This window comes from Gopherus evgoodei, chromosome 6, assembly GCF_007399415.2.
Source record: "Gopherus evgoodei ecotype Sinaloan lineage chromosome 6, rGopEvg1_v1.p, whole genome shotgun sequence".
NCBI classification, from domain to species: Eukaryota; Metazoa; Chordata; order Testudines; family Testudinidae; genus Gopherus; species Gopherus evgoodei.
Genome location: NC_044327.1, coordinates 83,472,944 through 83,499,612, shown reverse-complemented (window position 1 = coordinate 83,499,612; position 26,669 = coordinate 83,472,944). Strand labels below are relative to the sequence as shown.

The window sequence follows — 26,669 nt, the reverse complement described above, 5'->3', positions numbered from 1 at the left end:
CACATCTCCCATGAAAACATTAGTGTTAATGTCATATGTCTGATCAAGACATGCACCTTCTATGTACATCACTCTCAAATCCATTATTAAGACTTAATGGCAGCAATATATTCCCAGATATGCCATAATGACATCTTAAATGCTGTCTTTAAATTCATAGTATAAAAAAACCTCTTGGAAGTCACTGCACATAAAAAAAAAAAAAAGTAAGTAGCAGAAAAAATTGTTTATAAAATATTCTAAGTATACACTTGGTATAGCAGTGCTGTTGTGTTAATTTTGATGGAATAAGTGGGCTCAGAGAATCAAAGTGACTCTATTACTGTGCAACACTAAACCATGAAACATGGTTCAGGGTTATGAGTTTCAAGATTGCTTGCTTTGTCCTACAGCAAACACGCTAGGAAATTCATACCAAAGTTGGGAAATGTATTGATTAGGACACACAAGAAAAAAAGAATTTAAAATAAAAAGTATTTTGGATAGGGCTGTCAAGCGATTAAAAAAATTAATCATGATTAATCACTCTGTTAAACAATAATAGAATACCATTTATTTAAATATTTGGATTTTTCTACATTTTCAAATGTATTGATTTCAATTACAACACAGAATACAAAGTGTATAGTGCTCACTTTATATTTATTTTTCATTACAAATATTTGCATTGTAAAAAACAAAAGAAATCATATTTTTCAATTCATCTCATATAAGTACTGTAGTGCAATCTCTTTATCATGAAAGTTGAACTTACAAATGTAGAATTTATGTACAAAAAGAACTGCATTCAAAAATAAAACACTGTAAAATTTTAGAGCCTACAAGGCCACTCAGTCCTACTTCAGCCAATTGCTCAGGCAAACAAGTTTGGTTACAATTTGCAGGAGATAATCCTGCCTGCTTGTTGTTTACAATGTCTACTGAATGTGAGAACAGGTGTTTGCATGGCACTGTTGTAGCCGGTATTGCAAGATATTTACATGCCAGATCCGCTAAAGATTCATATGTCTCTTCATGCTTCAACCACCATTCCAGAGGACATGTATTCATGCTGATGATGGGTTCTGCTCAATAAAGATCCAAAGCAGAGCGGATCAATGCATGTTCATTTTCATTATCTGAGTCAGATGCCACCAGCAGAAGGTTGATTTTCTTTTTTCAGTGGTTTGGTTTCTGTAGTTTCTCATCGGAGTGTTGCTCTTTTAAGACTTCTGAAAGCATGCTTCACACCTTGTCCCTCTCAGATTCTGGACGACACTTCAGATTCTTAAACCTTAGGTTGAATGCTGTAGCTATTTTAAGAAATCTCACATTGGTTCCTTCTTTGCATTTTGTCAAATCTGCTGTGAAAGTGTTCTTAAAATGAACATGTGTTGGGTCATCATCCGAGACTGCTATAACATGAAATATATGGCAGAATGCAGGTAAAACAAAAGAGAAGACAAAGACTCCCCCAAGGAGTTCAGTCACAAATTTAATTAACACATTATTTTTTAACGAGCCTCATCAGCATGAAAGTATGTCTTCTGGAATGGTGGCCGAAGCATGAAGGGGCATACGAATGTTTAGCATATCTAACACATAAATACCTTGCAATGTCAGCTACAAAAGTGCCATGTGAATGCCTGTTCTCACTTTCAGGTGACACTGTAGATAAGAAACAGTCAGCAGTATCTCCCATAAATGTAAACATGTTTGTCTTAGTGATTGGCTGAACAAGAAGTAGGACCGAGTGGACTTGTAGGCTCTAAAGTTTTACATTGTTGTGTTTTTTAGTGCAGTTCCGTAATAAAAAAATCTACATTTGTAAGTTACCCTTTCACGATAAAGAGATTGCTCCACAGTACTTGTAAAAAGTGAATTGAAAATAACTATTTCTTTTGTTTACAAATATTTGCACTTTAAAAATGATAATCAAAAATACAAATATAAAGTGAGCGCTGTACACTTTGTATTTTGTGTTGTAATAGAAATCAATATATTTGAAAATATAGAAAAACATCCAAAATATGTAATAAATTTCAATTGGTATTCTATTGTTTAACAGTGCAATTAATTGTGATTAATTTTTTAAATGGTGATTAATTTTTTGAGTTAATCACGTGAGTTAACTGCGATTAATTGACAGCCCTAATTTTGAAATTGAGTAGTTATGCAACACAATCATAATGAACATTTTTTATCGAGGATATCAGTTAGAGTCAAACTATCCTTTGTAATGGGAAACAAAGGTTGTTGAATTTTGAATGGACCCTGTGAGTATGGTGGTTACTTTTCCTGTTTTCAACAAAACAGATAGACAGACACAAAGGGAGAAGAGAGAGAATAGTAAAAGTGGGAGAAATACAGCTTCTTGTGTATGTCTTCAGGATACAAAGTGGTCAGTCATGGACAGATGCTCTGGGCTAGCAAGCTGGTGATGACAACTGTTGCTCTGGACCCTGGCTGATTTACTCAGTCTGAGAGCTCATTTGACAGGCATGGGCAGGTTCCTCTCTTTCAGCAGTCCTTCGAAGGCTGGGCAGAGCTGGGTGGGCCATCTTATCTCATTGTGCTAGTGCTGTGTGATGCAGCTGGTCTCAGGGTTAGGTCAAAAGCTGGAGTAGGGTGGGGAGAAGATAATGAGAGATGGAAAGGAACACATAAGGCAAGAGAGGACAAAGCTGGCTCTTGCATGTATCACCCTGGGGTTTTTGCTAGTTTACTGGTGATTGTCAATCATCTCCACTGTGCACTGAGGTCTGGGTGTCATAATGATGCTAGAGACTCTGTCCTTCATTGTTGAGACTCAGGAGCAAAGCAGATGCCTGTCAGCTTTTTCCCAACAGAATCCCCCAGGAGTTTATTTGGCCATTTTGACCCCCAGTGTGCCTCCTTTAAGGACCCAAAAGGGGTGGTGATGGCAGAATAGGTTATTCCCTCATTATTTTGTTCATCAGTTAGGTTTAATTTCTGACATCGATTTTGGTCCATTGAGTTCTGATTTTAGTTTCATCTTGTTTTTAAATTACAACCTTAGCACTGTGGGTGCTATCAGTAGCCTCTGTTTTCTTTGTACTACTCCAGTCTTTCTGCTTCTTTTCATATGCTTTCCATCAACATTCATTGCCATAGGTTATTGTAATGTTTTATACACTTTTACCCACTTTCCACCAATTGAGCTGGCAACTGGAGTAGGTCTAATAAAGCCTAATTATTATAACAGTGCCTACAATAAGAATAACTAGCTCTTGATATGGCTAATGGAGTCTCTACCAGTTACTGTAACATGCTTTGGCTCAGACTCTCCTAGTGCTTTGGATCCTTAAATCTCAAGGTACTTCACAAAGATAAGTATCATTAGCTCCATTTTACAATTGAGGAAAGTGAGGCACAAAAAGGGGAAGTGATTGTCTCAAGGTCTCACAGTAGGTCATCAGTACAGTCAGGAATAAAACCCATGTCTCCTGACTTCTAGTCCAGTGCAGTGTCCATTAAACCCTACTGTCTTTGTTGCAACGCACCAGAAGGACACTTGCTCAAAATTCAAAAAAGCCCAGAAGATTACATGAAAACTTGGTATTTATAATGTAATTCAAAATTTGTGAGGGTAGCTTAGTACAGAGTACACAATATTGTTATAAGTATGGCTCAGTACTTGATCCATTTTCATATGCCAGGATCATGACTCCATATGCTTGCCAAAGTTGCTTTCAGCCTCCGCCATGAAGTCAGTTAGAACTGTCTGACAAAATCCATGTTTTTGCCAGATCTGGACCAAGTGAAACAGCTGCATGTTCTTATCACCATATGTGGTTTTTCTGGACAGATTTCTATGCCTTTTATTAACCTAAATGCATTCAGTTTTATTAATTTCACTAGAATTTTAAAAAATATCCTTGATGTATCCAGACTCCATATGTCCCAAAGTGCAGTGGTCTTTGCATCCACTCCATGAGGGCCCTAGAATGAAGCAAGATCATGCAGGTGGACTTTTCAGTGCCCTGTACACTGAGGAGTCAGGTCTGTGGTGGCTAATTTCATGGGAGTTCAGAGAGGAGTTTTGTGGGTGGGCAGGCAAGAGCATAGCCAGTAGATTTGTGGACACTCTGGAAACTCATGGAAACTGTGAGTTTGATGCTGGTCTCATATTGGTTTTACATGAATGTAAGTCCACTGTCGTCAGTAGGCCATGGCTGCTACTATAGCCAATAGATTGTAATGGTAAAAGCATCAGCAGACTAGCTGAAAGGGTGCTCAGCACCATGGCTCCAACTTCAAGAGAAGTGGGGAAGAACGAATTCCTGAACTGGCCCTTGTTTACTCAGGCTTTGTGACTTACCCACAATCTTAGGGCCAATGAGAAATATAGTATATTGAAAAAAATTCAATAGCAGTTTTCCAGCGCTGTCTTAAAATTAACAGGCAGTTACAGAGGTTTCCAGGAACCAAGGTACAAAATGAGAAGACTACTAAAGTATAAGGGGTTTCAAATACTTATTCCAGTAAAGGAATCAAAAAGCTTTACTGTTTACAAATCCTTTTTGTTTCTGTTAGTATTCACTGACAGGGTTATAATGATTTTGAGCGAAGAAGCTGACAAAGGAGTAGTTACCCACCTCAGGCTTCCCGTTTTCTAAATGCATTCTTCTGGGATAGAGTTAATACTCCAACTCTAGGTTAACAATACTCTAATAATTTCTCCAAGGAACTGTTTAGGCTTTCCTTTATTATTAATTCAGAAGTCCAGTTTTGAAGCATGATTTCACATCTTATCTTGAATAGCAGTAGTGATGACCATCTTGCATAGAGGGTCAACACACTAACCTATTAGTGGTCTTCAATCTGTAAATAATTAATACAATTACCAGTATGCAAGATCTTCTTTAAGACTGTTTTTCAGAAGTCAGACTCCACACAGCTGGAAGTTAGACATAATGAGAAATACTACCTGACATTTAGAATAACCCTCGAGGTGATCTTTGGAAACCCAACACTCACAGTGTCAGGGGCAGGGTCACCAGGATGGGCTGGGAAAGATAAACTAGCATTACCAGAAGAGTTCAAGGCATAAAAATTGGAAGGTGACAATAATAAATATGAGTTCTAAGCACTAATATTTGCCTATTTTTCTATTACCTGTAGAAACTTAAGCTAAGTTTTCTCAACATGAAATTGAATGATTGCACCCTAGAAAATTTCCCAAAGTTTTTTTTTTTTAAGCTTCATTTCCTTTATTCCCATGATTGATTGTTTTTCATTTTAGGACAGCTCTAATTTTCTTTTGATTATTTGTCATACATATTAATTTCTTTAATTTCTCCTGAGGAAACCACTAATAAATCCTCTTACCTCCAGCCTGGTAGGCATGGAGGATCCAAATAAGACAGCAATATGTTCCAGAGAAAGATGCAGCAAATAGTCACATTCAGAACAATGAGCTCATCTAAGCCTCTTTCAGATCAGGACCTCATAATACATAGTCATTGCTGAACTTGGATGTGCTGGTGTGCTGGATGACAGCACAATGAAGTGAACTAATGCCACCAGCCTGGCATTATTGCGAATTATTGAATTTATTCATAAATCAGAGATGGAAAAGGTTGCAGGTAATAAATCTGACTTTCAATAGAACATTGAAAGCCCAGAGCATGTTGTTGCTGAACAGTCTGACTGTTCATTGAACTGCTTTTGGCTAGTCAAGAAACAAAACAAGAATGTTTGAGCCACCAATATTACTAACCGTTCTGTCAAGCAGCTATAAATAATAAACCAGGGAAAGCAGCTTTAATGGTCAATAGGTTTCAAATAACAAAAATTACCATTTTTTAGCTTTCACCAGCTTCATAATGGAGCCTCTACCTGTGACCCATGTCATGAAGGATTTTGAACACACTATAAAGCTTCCATTGTTGTATTGTAAAGCAGGTATTAACTTCTAGGGACTTTGTGACATTTCTTCATGTGCCATACATAAGGATTTTGAAGGTTGCTTTTTAGACATTTACAAATCATGGAAATGTTAAAAATAGGTGTATTTTCTTGGGATTATGGCATTAGTAAAATAAAAAACCACAGCCATTATTCTTATGGATTACTGAAAGAGACTATTCCACCTAATGAAGCATGCATTGTTGATACTGAAAATATCACATTATCAGTACATTGTTTTTAAAGAGGGGTATCTGGGAGATACTGTAACAGGACACGGATTTCAAGTCATGGGTACCAGGATTCAAGTGCTGAGCTCCTTTGGCAGTTTTTGTTTATATATAATATATAAGCCGGGTTCAGGGACCTTTTGCTGCTATTTGTGAAGGCATGTTTATGTTCTTTCTGAAGCCCCACTGATGTATGAAAAGACTTCTTTCCCATTCACCCAACCACCATATTCATTTGGGTACCAAACAGTTTATCTGGTAAGTGTCCCAGACAATTTGAAGAACGCAAAGGAGGCAGATGAGCACTTGAGCGATCACTATATAAATAAATGCTGAGGAAAAAATATTTTAATACATTTTAATCAAATTTCTGTCTTACTCTGAGGTTATCTCCCTCCCCTGCAGTTGAAGGCAATGGCTTGATGGGCTGTTTTAATTATAATACAAATATTTTTACATCGCTAAAAAGAATTGTTTAAAAAAGGTGACCTCAGAAAAGACTAGGCATTGCCTATGCAAACTTTAGAGGCTAGTACTTATGTCTCAGCACACATTACCAATGATGCCATGGTAACACAGTCCACTACTGTGTAAATGTAAACTTCCTTACTAAACTGGATACAATTTATACAGTTTGTACAGATGAATCTAAACTTTTTGCTACAGCTGTTTCAATGTGTGTCTTAGTAAGCTCTTTCCATGGAGATATTACTTATAAAAATAAATGTTAATAATTAACTGACACAGAATTTATAATATAGCAGTCTCAAACCTCCTTTAGACCCCAGGGTATTACAATACTGTACATATGTGTTTATACAAAGAATGAAATATGTCAGAGAATGTGGCAAGAGGAAGGAACTGTGATACTTACTATTTTCCTAAAATAAAAATAGAGACTTCTTTCTGCTACTTTTACTGGAGAATATTCAGGAGCCACAGATATCTGTTTTATTTTTGACCATTGAATGATGTTATGGATTTATTGGTCATGAAAAGTACTAGACTGATGGCATTTCTGGCTGAAGTGCTTATATTTGCAGAACAACTATAGTGTGGAGAGTGGTAGACTTTCCTAGACTGCTTTGCTAATACCCCCTAGCCCTAATTTCAAGGGACTGCCTATAACAGTGAGAGATATATGAATTTCCATACCTATTCCTTTAATAGCTTCCATGCTGAGATTATCAACAAAGGTGCCAATTATTGTCAACTATAATGGTCCATTAGGAACTGGACTGAGACTACAAACCAATGTCTGTCATATATTTAACTAAATTATATATTGTAATGGAGCATTAATGTAAGGAGGAGTTCATCTCCTTTTCCTCTGCAAAAACCACAGGGAGAGCCACCTCTTTTCTCCCTGGCTTGGGGAGCAGCTCTCGCCCCTAGTTCCCACTCCTTGGATGATGGCAGAAAGAGTTCTCTGTCCCTTTCAATCTACTTTAATCACTGCTTTTCGTGCATTAATGACAGAACCAAATAGGCCATCAGTCATTTTACTTCCTGAACAACAGTTCCCCAAACGGAATATAATAAACATTATCCAAGGCACTTATTTTAAATTAAATAGCTGTCTCTCATTGTAGAAAGACACTGGAGTATTGAAGAAAGAACAGTCAACTAACTTTACAGAGTAAGAGACATTGTTTAGATCAGTGGTTCTCAAACTTTTGTACTGGTGACCCCTTTCACATAGTAAGCCTCTGAATGTGAACCCATTATAAATTAAAAACACATTTAAATATATTTAACACCATTATAAATGTTGGAGGCAAAGAAGAGCTTGAGGTGGAAGCTAACAGCTCGCAACCCCCCCATAACCGTATGACCCCCTGAGGGGTCCCGACCCCCAGTTTGAGAACCGCTGGTTTAGATTAAACAGTAACAAGTTCAGTTGGAAGCTTCTGATCAGTCAACAACCAGACTCAGAGAAATTTAGCAGACTGAAGTGTGTACATCTGATGATATTCTGAACAGTCTCCATAATACCATTCATAAATTCTTACTACTTTGGATCATCCAAAAGAAGGTAGGAGCAAGTGAATTTAAGGAGCTTAGAATAGATATCAAATCTGAATAGGTTTTGTAGCACTCTCTCTTAAACTTTGTGGTACCACTAAATGGGTGCTTCAGAGAGCCAAGCTGACCTTTTCTTAAGTAAAGTGCTTGTGTCCTATATAAACCTCTTTCGGCTCAGTGTTTTCCCATAGAAATATCCCAGCAGAAAGAGAGCATCTGCCTTTTGTAGACAGCCAAGAATTTGTTCTATCTTACAGTGCCTCATCGAGAGCAAAAACCAGCATGGGATAACAAAATTTTATCTGGTTATCCTCTGAATGAGTTTAATTGTTCCACAGAATTAACTGTTCTTGTCAATTAGCTTTAGAATTATCCTATCTTTTTGATTGTTTTGCATATTGACCATTTGTCTTATATGATTATGATAGTTATTTATGTATGTTTTCCTTCCCAGTGTTTTTATTGATTAGGGTATTTGACTAGACTAGAATGGAACTAAAGTATTAGTAAATAGGAGGACTAATCCCCTAAATTTAATTATTGTTAGATTGTAGTACTTTTACACGAGAAATATCTGATTTCCTCTCTATATATGAAAAATACATTATGAGAGCATGCTGAACGACACACCTGTTGATGATTGTCTAGAACCATGTGACCTGGCAAACTGTACAGCTGTAGACCCAGGTATGAACACTGATCCTCTGTGACTTGAGGAAGTATGAAAGCCCATCCAGACGTTGTGGAATGGACATGCTGCTGGACCTGGAACTAGTGTGTACCAGTCCACATCTGTTGGTGGGGGAATGTGGTAGAGTACCAGCTGAATGGAAATATGGCATCATAGAATCCCTGTATAAGGGTACATGATCTCATACCAAGTCTGGCTACTGTAGGCTGATCTTACTACTTTTGGTACCTGGAAATGTCATCACTTACATTATGCTTTGCAAGATGCAGCCAGACCTTAATGGACATCATCACCCACAGCAATCAGATTTCACTGTTGAATGGTCAACAGTGGGCCCTGTCATTACCCTCTGGCTTCTGGCTGAGCTGCACTGAGAATTTAACTGCCCACTTCACATAGCATATATGGACATTAAAGCAACTTTTGATTCAGTTGACAGGGCAGCACTTTGGATCTGACTGAAGGGAGCTGGTGTACCAGATGTAAAGCTAAATGTGGTGCATGATCCTCAGACTAGTACCATGAGTGTGCATGTTGATTCATGGCTTTCGCCACATTTCTACAGAATCTCAGGTGTGCAACAGGAATGCATTAATTATTGTTAGATTGTGGTATTTTTACAAGAGAAATATCTGATCATTCTATCAAGCTAGCAACTGTATGTTATGACTTTCTGCTCACACGAGGAAACAAGGATGGTCAAGACGTCAACTGAGCAAAGCTATACTGATGCTGCTGCCTTGCTTGTGGAGAAGCCAGAGAATTTCTGCCCTGCCACTCAAGGTTTCCAAGATACTACCCACACTATAGGGTTGAATGTCTCAGTGGTCCAGAATCTTAGAGCTGGGCCACCAGACCCCAGGTGCAGGCAGGTGGAGAATGTTGACAAGTTCATCTGACGAGGCTGAGAACAGAGTTCAGTTTCAGCAAACCAGCTATCCAATGAATAATAGATCTCACCTCCACCATCCTGAAGTCTGAGTCTTGATTGTGAACACAAGTATGTCTCTGTGCTGAAACAATCCTGTCAAATCTGTGTACTGCCTATATTTCCATGTAGGTCAGAAACCTGGACTATCTTATCGAGGCTTTCCATATGCCCTGTCAGTACCAAATCCTGAGCATAAAGAGGTTTAACTTTGTGTGAAATGCCATAGTCTCACACACATCTGGCCTTCTGCCAGTCATTCACTACATTCAAAAGTGGCATGCTCTTCGGCCATGTCACCAGGATGGACAAAAAAAACACCCCAGCACACTGTGCTCTTAAATTGGCCATCAATGTGAGAAGGGGAGAATGCCTTCTTCCTACCTGGCATCACCTCCATGGCCATCCCAGAGATTTGTGAATTCCAGAATTAAGCCAGATCTGGGAACTTCACTTTATGATGTCTGGTATGATGCCATCAACCATAGTCACTCTGGCTGGTGCAGTGGTCCTCAGTAGACTATGTATGTTTGATGATGATATATGTATATTAGTAAATATACATACACACATGCAATCAACACACCTTTTCTAATCCACAACAGTGCTGTTTTTATCAACAATAAGCAATAGGGACCATATGCTATGCTCATTTACACAATGCCCCTTCCCACATAAGTCAGTGGTCTTTAAATCAAAACAAAATTTGGCCTTAGACCATTTGTAAATACTTGTTAAAATATATATTCTAAAACATTTTCTACAAGGGGCAGTTTGTTTAAGTATAAAAATAAGCACATGTGGCAGCTTTACCAGATGTTTTGGAGATGAATGCATTAACTGAAATCATCAAAGTGATTGTCTTTGGTTACTCCTTAAGGCTTCACGTTTTAACAAGCACTAAGGGAAATAGAATTATGTCTCCGTGATCATTTTTCTCTGCTGGTCAGATCTCACAAAAAGTTACTCATTGTTGCTTGCACAGCAACTTCTACAGATACAGGTATTGAGAGTTCTCATCCTCCACATTTGAAGTGTGGTTACGGTAGGAAAATAGAGTATTTAAATTTGGAACATTCTTACTCAAAAGATCTGCTCACAGTGTGTATTCCAAGTAATATTTACTCATTTTTGTGGCCTAGCTAAGTCTTTACTACTTATTACTCCTGTTAACGCCACTGAGCCAATGCAGAATGGGAGAGAGGGAGCTGTGTTCTGCTGTGGCTCATGCAACATCAACAGAGTTGTTAACTAAGTTCCAATTGTAGAATTTTCATTATAGGTGATGATGTGCAAATAATTATATCTGATATTCAGATGCAAAGCTGAGTTAAAGGGCTGGAAATTTAAAAAAATTCTATTTTTTTCTTTGTAAATTAAACAAATGTAATTCAAAAGTCAGTGAGAGAGAATAAACATTTTAAAGTGGAACTATGGTACAGATTACATTGTGGCATTCAATTTTTATTGTTTTTTAATGTATATATAAACATATTTTATACATTTTATGTGTGTGTGTAACTGGGTTAGGAACAGGGGGTATTGTAAAATGGGATCTTATTCTAAGTATTCTTGGTGAGATGAGAAGTAATCCATCTGTCACTGCCCCTGGTGTTACCCAGAGGTACAGGCTAGGAGGTGTGGTTCCCTGTCTGTGGGCAAGAGTGAGACACTAGTATCTCCAGGGAACTTCCTTCCCCATATCTATCTACTGAGGCTACACCAGCAGGGTCTTGCCTACTGGGTCCCCAGAACACTCTGGGATTGGGTTTAAGGCTGCAACCCAGTTACCATCCCTCTTGAGGGACATTGCAACTACTCATGAGACCCCAGGACTGAGCCTGAACACTGGAGACTATGGTGAGTGAGCTTTCAAATCACCTCACCCCACCTCGGTGCTTCTCTGTCTCTTCTTACCCCAGCACACACATAGGCCAGGACCTGAACCAGGGCTTCCTATTTGGCCTGGCTGCTTGATCAATTAGATTGACTTGGGGTGGTGGCTACTGCTTCCCAAAGGCCCTGGTCAGGAGCTCATTCATTGGCCAGAGGCTGTGGCAATCCCAGGATCCTGACTCCTCTTTGGTTCTTCCCCTTTCTCCTGGTATGGGGAGAGGGCTGTCATAACATTTTTCCCAGATCTGGACCTTAGCGTCCAAAATATGGGTGTTAGCATGAAAACTTCCAAGCTTAGTTACCAGCTTGGACCTGGTAAAGCTGCCACCAGCCAGGAATCTATACAGTGCCTGGCGCACTGTGGTCTCCCCAAAACCTTCCCTGGGAGGCCCCCAGACTCAGATTCCTTGAGTCTCACAACAAAGGGGAATAAACCATTTCCCTTCCCCCCTCCAGGTGTTCCGTCCCTGGGTTCCTGGAGAGATATACAGAAGCAAGCTCCGTGAATCTAAACAGAGGGACTCCACCCTCCCTGTTTCCAGTCCTGGAAACACAACTACTTCCCCCCTCACCCAGAGGGTATGCAAAGTCAGGTTAGTAAATCTAACACAAAGAGATTTTCCCCCCTGACTTCTTCCTCCCACCAATTCCCTGGTGAGCTGCAGACTCAATTCCCTGGAGTCCCCACTAAAGAAAAAACTCCAACAAGTCTTAAAAAGAAGGCTTATATAAAAAAGAAAGAAAAGGACATAAAAATGGTCTCTCTGTATTAAGGTGACAATACAGGGTCAATTGCTTAAAAGATAAATAGCCTTATTCAAAAAGAATACAATTCAAAACATTCCAGCAACTACACAGATGTAAATACAAAGAAACATATAAACCTTATTGTCTTACTATTTTTGTACTTACAACTTGGAAACAGAAGATTAGAAAACCAGGAGACAGAAAGATCGCTCTCAGAGCCGAGAGGGTCAGACACAAGACAAAGAACAAAGAACTCACACACAAACTTCCCTCCACCCAGATTTGAAAAAGTCTTGTTTCCTGATTGGTCCTCTGGTCAGGGGTTTCAGGTTACTGGTGTTACCCGTTTACAGGTAAAAGAACATTAACCCTTAGCTATCTGTTTATGACAAGGGCCAACCAAAAAAAAACAACAAAACCCATAAAGTTTTACTAAGGGGCCAACAGTCCCCTTACATTTGCCTGTGCTTTTCACAACTGCATCCTTGATGACAAATTCACTGTTGTTTTGCAAAACCTGTCCCAACTAGTCTGATTGTCACATCAAGGCATCCAAGCACCAGGATTCCTAGTCTGTTAGCTGCTGTCAACCATACAAAACCCATATCCTTGATCTAGTGCATACGATCCCAAAAGTGTTGGTTGAAATGAGCCTGGCTCATGATGGAACCAGTGCCCAATTAATAAAGAGAAAGAACTCCACATTTATCTTGTAGTTCCATGACCAGACAGTTGCCAAACATCATGTCCTTAAACTCTTTGTCAGGGTCATTCTCCAATAAAGTTTCTTGCCCTACAGCAGCCATCTTGACCTCCCATGGTGGGTTGTGTTATTTTAGACAGAGGAGTGTTTGGAGGGAGCCTCCCCTTGAAGACCTTTGCCTGGACACTCCAGGGCTCCTGGCTCCTCACAGAAATAACAAAGGTACCTTCCTTGTTCATCCATGTATCACTCTATCACTTTGACATGGGAGCTCTCTCCTTTGACTTCGCTGTCCTACTGCTCTGTGCTGTTATGAGTTGGATTAATTGCTTCTGTTGTGTAGCAAGGAGCTGAACAGCCTCATTCAAATTCTCCAGACTTAGACCTTTCTGGCCACTTTTGGAGTTGGTGGAGAGAACCAGGGTTCTAACGCAATTTTAGCTGCTGGGGGTAGGCACAACTGCTTCCTCGTCCACCCATTTCACAATAGAGTAATAGAAATGGTATGAAATGTAATAGTGCAAAGTGCAAGGTCATGCATTTAGGGACTAATAAGAAGAATTTTTCCTATAAGCTGGGGGCTTGTCAGTTGGAAGTGACAGAGTAGAAGAAAGACCTGGCTGTAGGGGTTGATCACAGGATGACTATAAACTGTCAAAGTGATGTGCCATAAAAAAGACTAATGCAGTCCTAGGATGCATCAGACGAAGTATTTTCAGTTGGGATAGGGAAGTGTTAATACCATTATACTAGGCACAGGTGAGACCTCATCTGGAATACTGTGTGCAGTTCTGGTCTACCATGTTTAAGAAAAATGAATTAAAACTGGTACAGGTGCAGAGAAGAGATAGTAGGATGATCTGAGAAATATAAAACTACCTTATGAGAGGAGCTTGGCTTATTTAGCCTTACCAAAAACCAGTTGAGGGAAGATATGATGTTTTCTATAAATACATCAGAGGAATAAATACGAGGGGAGAGGAAGGAATTATTTAAGTTAAGCACCAATGTGGATACAAGAACAAACTGATATAAACTGGCCATTAACAGCTCAAAATTAGACAAAGGTTTCTAACCATCAGAAGAGTCAAGTTCTGGAATAGCCTTTCAAGGGGATCAGTGGTGGTAAAAAAACCTAACTGGCTTCAAGGCTCATCTGGATAACTTCGTGGAGGGGATGGTATGATGGGACTGCCTACAGTGACATGTGGCCCATTGGCGACTGCCAGTATCAAAAATCTCCGATGGCCAGAGACCAGGACACTAGATGGAGAAGGCTCTGAATTACCTTGGAAAAAGTTTTTCGTATAGCTGTCTGATCGTTCTTGCACACATGCTCAGGTCTAACTGATCACCATATTTGGAGTCAGGAAGGGATTTTCCCCTGGGTCAGTTTGGCAGAGACCCGGGGGGGGTTCACCTTCCTCTGCAGCATGGGGCACAGGTTGCTTGCAGGTTTAAACTAGTGTAAATGGTGAATTATCTGTGACTTGAAGTCTTTAAACCATTATTTGAGGACTTCAGTAACTCAGCCAGAGGTTATGGGGTCTATTACAGGATGTGAGTGGGTGAGATTCTGTGGTCTGAAATGTGCAGGAGGTCAGGCTAGATATCATGATGGTCCCTTCTGACCATAAAATCTATGATAATGACATGCATCAGTCATGTGTACGTTAAATCCAGATTTTCTTATTCTTCTGCTACATCTTCTTTCTTAAGAGGCTGTCATAGAAGCTGCTCCTTTAGTAAGACCTCTGGTTGTGGAACAGTGGTTGGCTCTCTTTCGCTCAGCTACACTCATCCTCTCTTTTAAGTCATAGGTGAATGCCAGGAGACCTTGCCAGGACCTTGCTTTTGCTCATAAAACTCCTTCAGCCTCATGTCCACATAAACCTGTGTCAACCACAGAAATATTTTTGGATTTTGTTCTCCTTGCTGGAGATACAACTTTGATAGTACTGTGTGCTTGCCCCGAAATATATTGCTTGACTAACTCAACCTGATCCTCTGCTGTGACTTGCAAAAATCCTCACGACATCTTTGGTATCAGCCACCCACCCTTCCACTTTGACATCTCCTGGTTTGTTGGGATGTCCGGTGAAAACGGGGACTGGAAGGTGTTGAGGTATATACAATATAGCTATCTGTATAAACTGCTTCTCAACAACAGTTCTGGCCAGGGACTGGCATCTCTCTCCTCCTCTCAGGCCTGCAGCAAGAACCGGGCCTGCTCTTGGTACATGGACTCCTGCTCTTCCAGCTTTTCTGGAGCTTTTTTGAATGTTCACGTATGGTCCTTCACTCATGGCACCACTCCTCATTGATATTGAGCAACTAGCCAAACTTACGCTTCTCTGCAGACTAATTGAGGATCCAGCCCTATCCTGTTCATGCTGCCAAAATGTAATGGGGTAAGAAATAAGAGTAGGGGGCAAGTTTTGGGGTGTTGGCAACTTCCCAAAGTTCTCTAGTCTGCAGCTCTCTGATTGGCCAGAGGCCCTGTCAGTCGCAGAGTCCTGACTCCTTAAGCCCTTCCCCTTTCTCCTGGGCTGGGGAGAGAGCTAATAAAAAAACATGAAGTTTTAGTAAGGGGTCAACAGTCCCTTCATATATATCTATATAATATAAATCAATTTTTGTACTACTGGTAAATTTACCCCTTATTCATTTTTAGTAAATATATTTTTACAGCAAGAAAGATGTTAGTATTCAGCCATCTCAAAAGGGCTAATGACTCCACATAGGCTATAGCAGTGTGTAAATAACAGGGTGGATAAAAATCAGTGATCAGATTTTTTTATTTAAATCTGATTTTTTTGATAAAACGCTTTTTAAGAAAAAAACCTATCTAAAGATAGTTTTAATTAAGATACATTATAGCTCAAGATATTCATCCTTGAATAGGGATTATAAATGCTAATGCTATAGTATGAGACAATATATTTGTGTAATGTTTAAGAAAAGTTTTGTAAATGAGTTCCAATAGTTCATGGATTAGGGACCCAATCTTATGAGGTTCCAGGGGCTTCTGTATAGATTATTTAGGTTAATCTTTCTATCTACCCAATGGGACTCAGTGCTCAGTCTAAAAGATACCATCAGAGATGCTTAGTTTTGCAGTTCTCAACTATGGATTGTGTCTCCAGAGATAACATGCTTATTAACAGCAAATAAATAAATAAATAAATAAATATTTTATAGAAGTGAGAAATAACAGACCTCAACCCTATTGTCCCTCTGCAAATTTGTGTACACAAGGTCAGTCCCTTACATCTCTCTAAAAGTGCAAAGTTTCAAAAAGTTCAATGAATAGAAGATTGTTGGAGCGGAATAGATCTGGACAAGGAGAAGAAGTCTGGAGACAAATGTGAGAAGGGAGGGACAGGCAGTAGAAACAAAAGTAAAACTGTTTGAGCAGCATATTCCAGAAGTCTTGAGGTCTTTCTGAGTGTAGCCTTCATTGATTTGAGATCTACCACACCATTCTCTCACTAGATGGGAAAACCTATAATGGCAGCAGGCCGTAGATGGGAAAACCTATAATGGCAGCAGGCCGTAGATGGGAAAACCTATAATGGCAGCAGACCGTAAAAGAGACCCAGTTTGGGCATAAGAACCATTCAAGAAATATGTGTGCTGATGATGTTTTAAAGAAAATCACACCAGTGAACTGGTGGAAATCACTTAAGCACTTGGATTGAGAGACTGTTTGAAGTGATAATCTCACTTTTAACAAGCAGTAGCCTCTTCAGCCAGGGTAGAAAGAATATTTTCTTCCTTTGGACCAACTCATTCCAAATTGAGAAATCATTTGGGACCTGAAAAAGTGAGAGAGCTTGTTTTTCTTTTCAAGATTATGAACAAATAGGAAAATGAAGGTGAAGATGACTCAGTTAGCTTCAGAAGCCAAGTTTTCTTGTTGACCTGGCTGACATAGTTGATTTAATTTTTGGTTTTTTAATACTTATTTAACTATTTTAGTTTAAAACAATTTTAACAAAAACAACCTGACTTTAAAAAACTTGAATGTTTAACTAAATTCAAAAATTCATATGCTTGTTTTGTTAAAATATGTTTGCTGTTGAAGAAAAAAATCCAGAATATGTAACATTGTTTTAATTAAATAAAACAATTTAAATGTCTGCCTGGTGATTTTCTCCTTCTAATACAGAATGGCAAGAAAATCCTCCAAATATTAATGATTAACCTGTTGAATTGGAGATATTTCATCTCCCATTGACTTCATAAATATCTGCTTCAATTGCCTTTGGTAAATGAAATAACCAAACAATCATTCATTTTATGATATAGCTGTAAAACTAATCTGAACAGTTTTCAAAATAAATCACTTAAAAATGAAACCTACATCTATCTCTGAGTTGTGAAGAATATGTATTAAGATTATAACAACCAACAAGAATGCTCTTTTGTGTAGAAATCCATGATTAAATCAAGTCTTCCTGACTAGTGATTTAAATCCTGATTTAAATCAAATCCACCCTGATAAATAATGTTTATAAAGGCCCAATTCTGATTTCAGAAACGTGTGAATGCTGCCATTCACTTCGTATTTTATCATCATTGCCAGGCTAAGTTTACTTGAAAGAAGGGAAAATAGCCTTCTTTCTCTTTTGCAATTCTATTACAGTTTTCTAATTTACATTCCTCTCCACAAACACATGCAAACTTAAGGCCTTCCGCATTAAAGATATGGACATACCCACAACCACTGATACATACATGTATCCATGGCTGTTCACTTTATTTAAATAAACATTGATCCAGTTTCAAAATCTACTTGTAGCAGTACAAGACTGAGGAATTATGAAAAAAAATTGAGAGCACTTGATACTTACATACCAACACCTAGATTACAATACATTATAGTTTTATTTTGTATACTGCCTTTCATGCAGACAGTTTTCAGAAACACTACAGAGGTAAATAGTACAAGGCAGCATACAGCACCATGGCTTTGTATCACACTGCCACAGGAACAAATTAAGAGGCTTGAATATACTTGTAAGTAGGGGAGAAGTTCATGCACACCACTTGCAGCCCCCCAAAATAGACTTTGCACAGGGAACTAGCATAGCTGTTAAGGAAATAGAATCCTTCCCTTGTCTGAAAGTTGGGACATCTGTGCAGCCTAACTGTGGCTCCTATGTGGCATAATAATATATGTTTATTAATTTAACATGCTACAAGTTTTCAACCTTTTTCTATCCTGAGGTTACAGACCATATTTGTACTTCATTGCAGTATCAGATGTACCCATTCCAGCTGACTGACTTTTTATAGAGCCCCCTGGTCAGCTCAGGTGACACCCATCCCATCTTGGATTTTGGACCATTGCATCCATGTAGTTCATAGAACTATTGACTAGGCCTTAGCCCTTTTCCTGGCCCACCCACCATGCCCCACTGCACTGTGGAATTTGGATCCATGTCACAGAAAGGCTTGCCAAATCCCTACTCTGTAGCCTTTCTGCTTCCCAGCCCATGCATACAACAGAACTGCAGGGAGGGTTCTGCAGGATTTCACCTTAAGTTTCTGTTTTACGGTGTCCTTTTTTGACTGTGGATGCCTGTGCTTGTATACAAAAACAACACAGTGATAGTTCTCTTACAAAGGGTACAATTAGCAGTGCATGGGTTTATATTTGATAAAATCTTTAATCTTATTTACACATAAATTACCTTATCGCTTGAACTAGGTTTTATGTTCCTGATCTCTAATCAGTTGTGTCACTTGCAGCAATTTACCGTGTCGGCTGCATCTAGCATATCAGGATTTTTATTTTTTTTTAAGCTTACACAAGCTGTTTTTTCAGGATGAACTGGGCAATTTTCTCATAAATATTAATCCTTTCTGTGCTCAAAATTGTGCCTGTTAGCAAAATGCTAGCAATGCTCATCCACATCTGTAATAAAAAATTTGAAGACTGAGAAGTAACATTCGGAGAGATCTCAAAGAACCCATTAATTACAATGTGCTGAATGCTCAAGGGAAACGTTGAGTTTGAGAAATCTCCAGAAAGCTAGTTTTAGATTCAAGACCAAGTCCAATTGTGCCACATAAACTTTTCTCAAGGACTAAACAGATATGTATCTGCTTGTGCTTTGCTTGACCCTTAGCCAAAATCACAATTTCATATGCCTGAATGTAATTCTTTCTGAGCAGCTGTAGTATGCATTAGTAGTATGCATTATGAAGACTTTGGTTGTGATAGTTGATTCTTGAGCTTCAAAACATACTACAGCTTTCAGTTAATGTTCTAACCTGAAGGTGTCCATTTTTGGCTTAAAAACATACTTCTGTGTTATATCAGATATATTTTGCTTATCATAAGATAATTTTCTGTGCCATCTGAATTGGAAACATTTTCCTCGTGTCATGTAAATTGAATGAGAAGAGGAATTTCTGTTCATTGTGTGATGTTCAGATTAATTGATTAGGTGAATATTTCCTCTTCTTGGCTTCAACATGTCATTCAAATCGAATTTTCTTTTAATGCAGATAATTTTTAAACTCTGTGCCAATTGCATTCAGTTACAAGTACTATGGTTCTCTACTGTCAATCTGAAATTAAATGCAGATGTAATATGCTGCTAGCAATGGGTGCATTTAGTTCACTTACTCACATAAAACTTCAGCAAGACTTCTGTGTAAGGTTAAGCCGGATCTGCCTGTAAACATTCAACACACATTAGCATGAACCAATGTTTACGCTCACTATTATATGTTACACAGATGGAAACACAGAGGTGCACTCTTATACAACATCAAAAGTGTCCAGAATTAATAACAAAATGCTTTATACACAACGCTATGGCCCCAACCCAATGCAATATTGGATATGAATAAAAGAGTAAATAATGGTGGGAGAGGAATAGCAGCAGAGAATATAAGGATTATTAAAGGAATAAGCTACTCTGATTCCAGTTTGTTGCTATATGTGCAGGTCTTGCTGGTATTAGTTTATTGTTATTTATACATTTTGGTAAACAAAGGAGATAATTTTAACAGCTGAGGTTGGGAGGGACTAGATGGGATTCATATGGGTGTTCTGAACACACTATTGGTAAATAGTAATAATGCTACTGTTGCTGTATTGCCATTTTACTATTAGGGTTAATTTCTAGGGCCTCATCATGACTAAGATTTAAGATGTGAGGTTGTTATGCTAGCTAACAGGTTTTCAAAGTCTAGTATAAAGGAGGCACATTGCCTTTAATATGTGTGCTAAATTACTCAAGTTAAAGCATGAGGAGTGGCACAGCATTGGTTTTAGCTCAAACAGTTAGCATGTGTTAAAGACAGTGTACCTTGTCTATATGAGACTTAGAAAATGTGGTAGTTAGCACATTAGCTTCATAACTAGGCAAGGCCTGTGAGTCTCTTTTAATTAAATAAAATACACATTGTTTTCAACTTTTAGTTCCTGATTCAGCAAAACACTTCAGCACGTGTTTAATTTTAAGCATGTGAGTAGTTCCTTTGGCTTCAATAAGACTACTCATGTACTTGAATGTAAGTATGTGCTTAAGTGCTATACTGAATCAGCATCATAGTTTGGAGAGCAGTAATGAAAGAAATTGTACGACATGTCAGTTGCAAGATTAGTAAAGGGAGTAAAACCATACTCCTGTTTCCTTCGTTTGTGTGTGGTTTTTTTGAAGAAAGGTTCACACCATGAAGAAGTGAGGAAAAATTGTGTAATTCATGTAAAAATCTCCAGTGTTCATTCTCAATCACATCTTTCATCCACACAGAAATGAATTCTTCTGAAGATGATCAGGGGGGATAACAGCCAGGGAAAGTTACCTTAGCATCACTGCTCTCAGTCACCACCTTGTTATTAGGTGCATTTCACTTGAAAACCATACTGTTCTGGATAGTGTTATCTTAAAAATTAAAGATGATTAAATCTTTTACAATTAAAAATATGCATGTTAAATAAAGTGTGCTGCAGACTGTTGAGGCTTTCAGAAAAATGTAGGCACATTGATAATAATAATAATATATATAATACCACCTATGGAGGTGATAATATAATTAATATTATAGTATATAATATACCACCCATAGAGGCGCGTCTTCGCATACGTACCTTAAATAATCAGATAGCTGTTGGAACAGAGGGAGGAATCACCTTTTGTATTGACCTAAAATGAATGAACACAATTAAGTCAAAACAAAGTAAAATTTTTTTTAATTGTTTCCAGAAAAATTTAATAAAATTTTTGTTGAAATGAGCTCTCAGTGTGATTCCGTGGCCAGGGCTAATTCAGAGATATAAACAAGAGAAGTGAACAGGACTAGGGAGATGATTTTACTCTGTACAGAGCATTGTTGAGACTAACAATTGAATACTGCATCTGGTTCTGGTGCCCACATTTAAAATAATGTTATAAAATGGGAAAGGCTCAGAAAAGGCAGAGACAAAAATTATTGGAATGCTGTATTATTGGACTGTGGTCCTGGAAGGATGGGATGATCCCGGAAGTTACAAATGGTCACTTCTTGTCCGGGCCTTGCACCTCCCTAGAGATGGCCCTGGTCTGAGGCCCGGAATTGTCTGCTTAGCTTAGCTTGAGTGGATTCAATAACTGGGTGACGTTCTATAGCCGGTGTTTAGGTGATCAGATGACACAACCTAATGGTCTTTCTGGCCTTAAACTCTATGAATACTTTAGGAATTGAAGGAGTTTTCTAATATAAATTATGGGTCAAGTGTGGTGCCCTGGTTTATGCTGCATCTCCACAATGATGCATGGGCAAGAATTGCCCCATATGTGTGTTTCTGCTGTGAGGTTGTAAGATCTATTTCTCTAAGGGCACCTATTATGCATGATTCTCAGTCTGGGTCTTTGCTCCTTACTGCAGTATTAGCAGAACTCCCTTAATTCTTACGGGTTTTGACCCTTGAAGCAGAGGGTAGCAGGATGGCATGTAACCCAGGCTCAATATCAGCCATTGCACATCAAATTCTGTTGAGCAGAAATGCTGCTTTCTGAAAGCTCCAGTCAGTTCCTTCTTGAACCATGGTCAGCAAAGGAGCTCCTCTCAAAGGTTGAGCCTAGTAGCCAATTAATCTTAGAACCCCCTTGTGAGCTAGATGTGTATGTTATCCTGTTTTACAGATGGGGATGCTGAGACAGAGAAGTTAAATATCTTGCCTAAAGCCACACAGCAAGTAAGTGGCAGAGTCAGGATTAGAATGCGTAAGTCTTGACTCCCAGTCCTTTGCTAACATCTTTGTAGGTGTCAGTCTAGGTTATTATATGGCTCCCATTAACATGGCATCTAAGCATATGCTACCAGCAAAGAGAGATTCGCAGAAAAGATGTAGAACTGGGAAATTATTATATAACATTGTCTTTTGGGGCATCTTGTCAACCTTTGGTCTTTTTGCTTTCACTTTGGCAGCTCCATCAAGGAAGGATTCCCTTCTCAGCAGCCCCGATGTCACTGATATGGCACCAATTAGAAAACGGAGACAAAGGATACAAAAACCTGCTGGAGTGGAACCTAAGGTGGCTGCCTATGAGACCCAGCTACCGGCAAAGGAAAAGTAAGGGAGTTTTGAAAGTTCATTCAAGTAATGATATAACATTGTGTGTGTGTCTCTCTCTCTCTCTCTCTCTGAGTGACAGAGGTTCCCTTTTTTAATTGCATTCATTGAAAGCACTGTCAGATCGGAAATGCCTAATTTCTATTATCTTGCACTTGGTACAGTCATTTACACCCGTGTAAAATGCATGTAAAATTGTTGCCATTCTGATCTGGTAAACTCTTATACCCATTTTACTCAAGTGTAAATGACTGCACAAGGAGCAAGGCAGCGAAGAATCAGGCCCAAGGACTTATTACATTTGATGACTCTTCAGAGTCAAACTTGCAGGAAGCCATTGAAAGAAAGGCATTCACTTGGTCAAGCAAACAAAATAAACCTAAAATTTAATCTATGAATTACCATAGGTCCATGAAAGCAAAAAAGAGTGTTAGTAATAAGGATTAAATTAAGGTGAGAGACATGGACTAACTGGCACCACAGGAAACAGTAGCCATTAGTACTGTATTTTTAGTATCACATGTTTAAGAGGGATGAATGCACTGGATCAGATAAGAACCAGCAGTAACTAAAACTTTTTTTTCAAACAACCCAAAATTTTTCAAACGTTTTTTAAAAATTGTTTATTTTCATGTGTCTTCACTTCCTGGTTTCTCTCTATTTCTCATCTCTTATTCCTAGACTCCTAGCTGGAAAATGTCTCTGGGGGGTATGTGAGCATCCCCTAACACCTTTTTTTACCCACGCAAATGGCAGATTTCTGCAGGAGTCATCATGGGGGCTTCTTCTCACATTCAGCTCTCTCTCCTTGATGGTAACATCATATGACAAACAGGCATAACAGCAGGGCTCAGAACTCTTCTGTACTGGTAGGAAGAAATTGAGATAACTAGTGGTGATTCTGAAACAAAGGAAAATTAAAATGAATAGAATTTTTAATAGGCCAAGCATGGTTTGCAACTCATGCTGATCTTTCTTTGACAAAGTGATGATCACTGCAAAAATAATTCATGCTTTAAGATAATATTTCTAATTTTGCAGTATAAACAGTTAGCAAAGTTTTTGTTTCCTTAAATTGATACTGACTTGTGGAAATATTTTCACATGATCCTTGAGGGTAAAATTATATGTGGTACTTACCTCAGGGCTTTTGAAATGATTGGAGTTGTTTCCTTCAAAAAAACTGGTCTTCTTTCAAGATCTATGGTAAATTAGTTTTGAAAATATTAAATTTTTCCTCCTTTCATGTGCGATATTTAGTAATTGATAAACTGTCTTCTAAACAGATATGGAAACAATAACATTACAAAGACATTTCCTGTTATTAAAGAGGATTTACTATTTTAAATTACCCAGAAAATGTCCTATCTTGATGTAGAGAACTATGCCGTGATGCCAACAAGTTTGTTTGAATTTAGAATCCTATTTTATTAGGGAAAAAATATTATTTTCAACAGCCATATTCATCAAAGCCAAATTCTGCTGTTCTGTTCTTTTGAAGTTCTGAGCCTATAAGCTGATCATTTTGGTGGCCAATTGTATGTAGTTGTGGTAGCCACGCAGTCAGTGTGACATAGTAACAGGCTGGCTGTGTTTGCCTGAAACACCCCTCCCTGTTGGCAGGTGTTGATCCTTGTGGGAAAAGTTGAAGTGGTTCTAGTAACTCCCTGAGGCAGGTGATTGGATATAAAGAGTGGGGGAAGAGTAGTTCTCTGGGGAAGAGAGTATCTAGGGTTTGGGCTGAGCAGTCCTGAAGGGGAGGAAAGCTCGAAAAGCCAAGCCTGGGGAGAAGGTTTGAGATGATTGTTGTGTTATTTATTCTTAATTCTTTAGTTAATAACTACAAATATCAGACAGGGAAAGATTTTTGGATGTTACATACTGTGTGTTCTGTGTTTGTAGAACAAGTTAGGGTAGACATCTGGTCTTTGATTTCCACCAGCCTGTGTGAGTAGTTTTCTTGGCTGTTGCATGACGAGCAATGTTCCAGTTCATTCCTTACTAACATCTGCCTGTCAGTCCTTTATTCTCTTTTACAATCCCAGCTAAATGTAGCTCAGCAATATAGGACACACAGTACTTGCATATATATAGTGCAGCTGTTTTGCAGTAGAGATTGCAGCATTTTTTGATATTTGGCATGTCTGCCAGTAGTGTGATAGGTATACCTGATCATGACATTTCCACATGATTATTTTTGAACCCAAAGTGAGTATCACAAATCCACATGATCTCCCTTGATGCTAGACTGTGTGTGTGAATCCCTAACTTAACTGAAAATCAGTTGTTGTTTTAAATCATGTAGCCCTCTTACTATGTTTCTATATTACCTTTATATCTGGTGAGGTACAGGAACAGAACTATAATAATATAATTGCCATTCTGTTGAGAAACTTTTCCTTGCTGTCACTGCTGACTAGTTCTGGTTTCTTTGAACTTTTTTTTGAGTCTTCATAAGGTTGCTGACTGAATGGTCAGTAGCTTGCTCAGGTAATAAGTTTATTTCTCTTCCGTGTGTCAAATGTAGATGTGAAAACTTAGATTTGATATAATTATCCAGCGTCCCAATATAACTCATTATATTGATCCATTATCTATTATTGTTCAACTTCTTCACCATTTGTAATTTATACTCACTACAGGCTTGACTCTGCATGGGATAGCTCAGTGGTTTGAGCATTGGCCTGCTAAAACCAGGGTTGTGAGTTCAATCCTTGAGGGGGGCCATTTAGGGATCTGGGGCAAAAGTCTGTCTGGGGATTGGTCCTGCTTTGAGCAGGGGGATGGGACTAGATGCCCTTCTGAGGTTCCTTCCAGCCCTGATATTCTATGGTGCTAAGCATCTTTTGAGGCTTCATATGGTACTTACCTGATGATACCTGGCATCCTTGTAGGAATATAACCCAAACTGGCAACAAAGCTTTATTTCAGACTCTGCCATGGGAATGTTTTATTTCTGCAATAAAACCCTTTTTAAAAATAACTGCCTCCAAATTCCATCACCTTTTGGAGACACAACCCTCATAAACATGGAAGATGTTCAGATTTTGGGGAGGATAACATAACATTAGGAGAGCAAAAGTTTGGCATAGAGACTATGATGTCATCTTCAAATGCATGACATACTCCTAACTTCACAGAGCTAAAAGATTTTGGCACTATGTTATATGGGTAAATGTTTTAATTTGTTTTCCCATCCATCCCAATCCCTAATATCCCCAGGTACACTAAAGTTTATTTAGAGCTCTTTTCCATTTACAAGTTTTGATGATCACATCAATCCATGTTTCGTGTTCCTCAGCCATGTATCCCATGCACTGCTACAGACTAGGGACTGAGTGACTGGGCAGCAGTTCTGCAGAAAAGGACCTAGGGGTTTACAATGGATGAGAAGCTGGCTATAGTCAACAGTTTCCCTTGTTGCCAAAAAGGCTAATGGCATTTTAGGCTGTATAAATAGGAGTACTGCCAGCAGATCAAGGGATGTGATCATTCCCCTCTATTTGGCATTGGTGAGGCCTGATCTGGAATACTGTGTCCAGTTTTGGGCCCCACACTACAAGAAGGATGTGGAAAAATTGGAAAGAGTCCAGTGGAGGGCAACAACAATGATTAGGGGTCTGGAGCACATGACTTATGAGGAGAGGCTGAGGAAACTGGGATTATTTGTTGTGCAGAAGAGAAGAATGAGGGGGGATTTGATGGCTGCTTTCAACTACCTGAAAGGGGATTCCAAAGAGGATGGATCTAGACTGTTCTTGGTGGTACGGAAGACAGAACAAGGAGCAATGGTCTGAAGTTGCAGTGGGGAAGTTTAGATGGATATTAGGAAAAGCTTTTTCACTCAGAGAGTGGTGAAGCACTGGAATGGGTTACCTAGGGAGGTGATGGAATCTCCTTCCTTAGAGGTTTTTAAGGTCAGGCTTGACAAAGCTCACGCTGGGATGATTTATTTGGGGATT

General features: G+C 38.8%; 1 protein-coding gene across 8 annotated transcripts in view; it reads left to right on the top strand.

The window, feature by feature from the left end:
• XRCC4 (X-ray repair cross complementing 4) overlaps positions 1 to 26,669 on the top strand; it is a 279,215-nt gene that overhangs the window by 172,927 nt on the left and 79,619 nt on the right. For all 8 annotated transcript variants that reach the window (XM_030565725.1, XM_030565727.1, XM_030565728.1 and 5 more), the window contains one exon: positions 22,563 to 22,707. In XM_030565725.1, the coding sequence (XP_030421585.1) occupies positions 22,563 to 22,707 (145 nt within the window). The remainder of the gene's footprint in view (positions 1 to 22,562; positions 22,708 to 26,669) is intronic.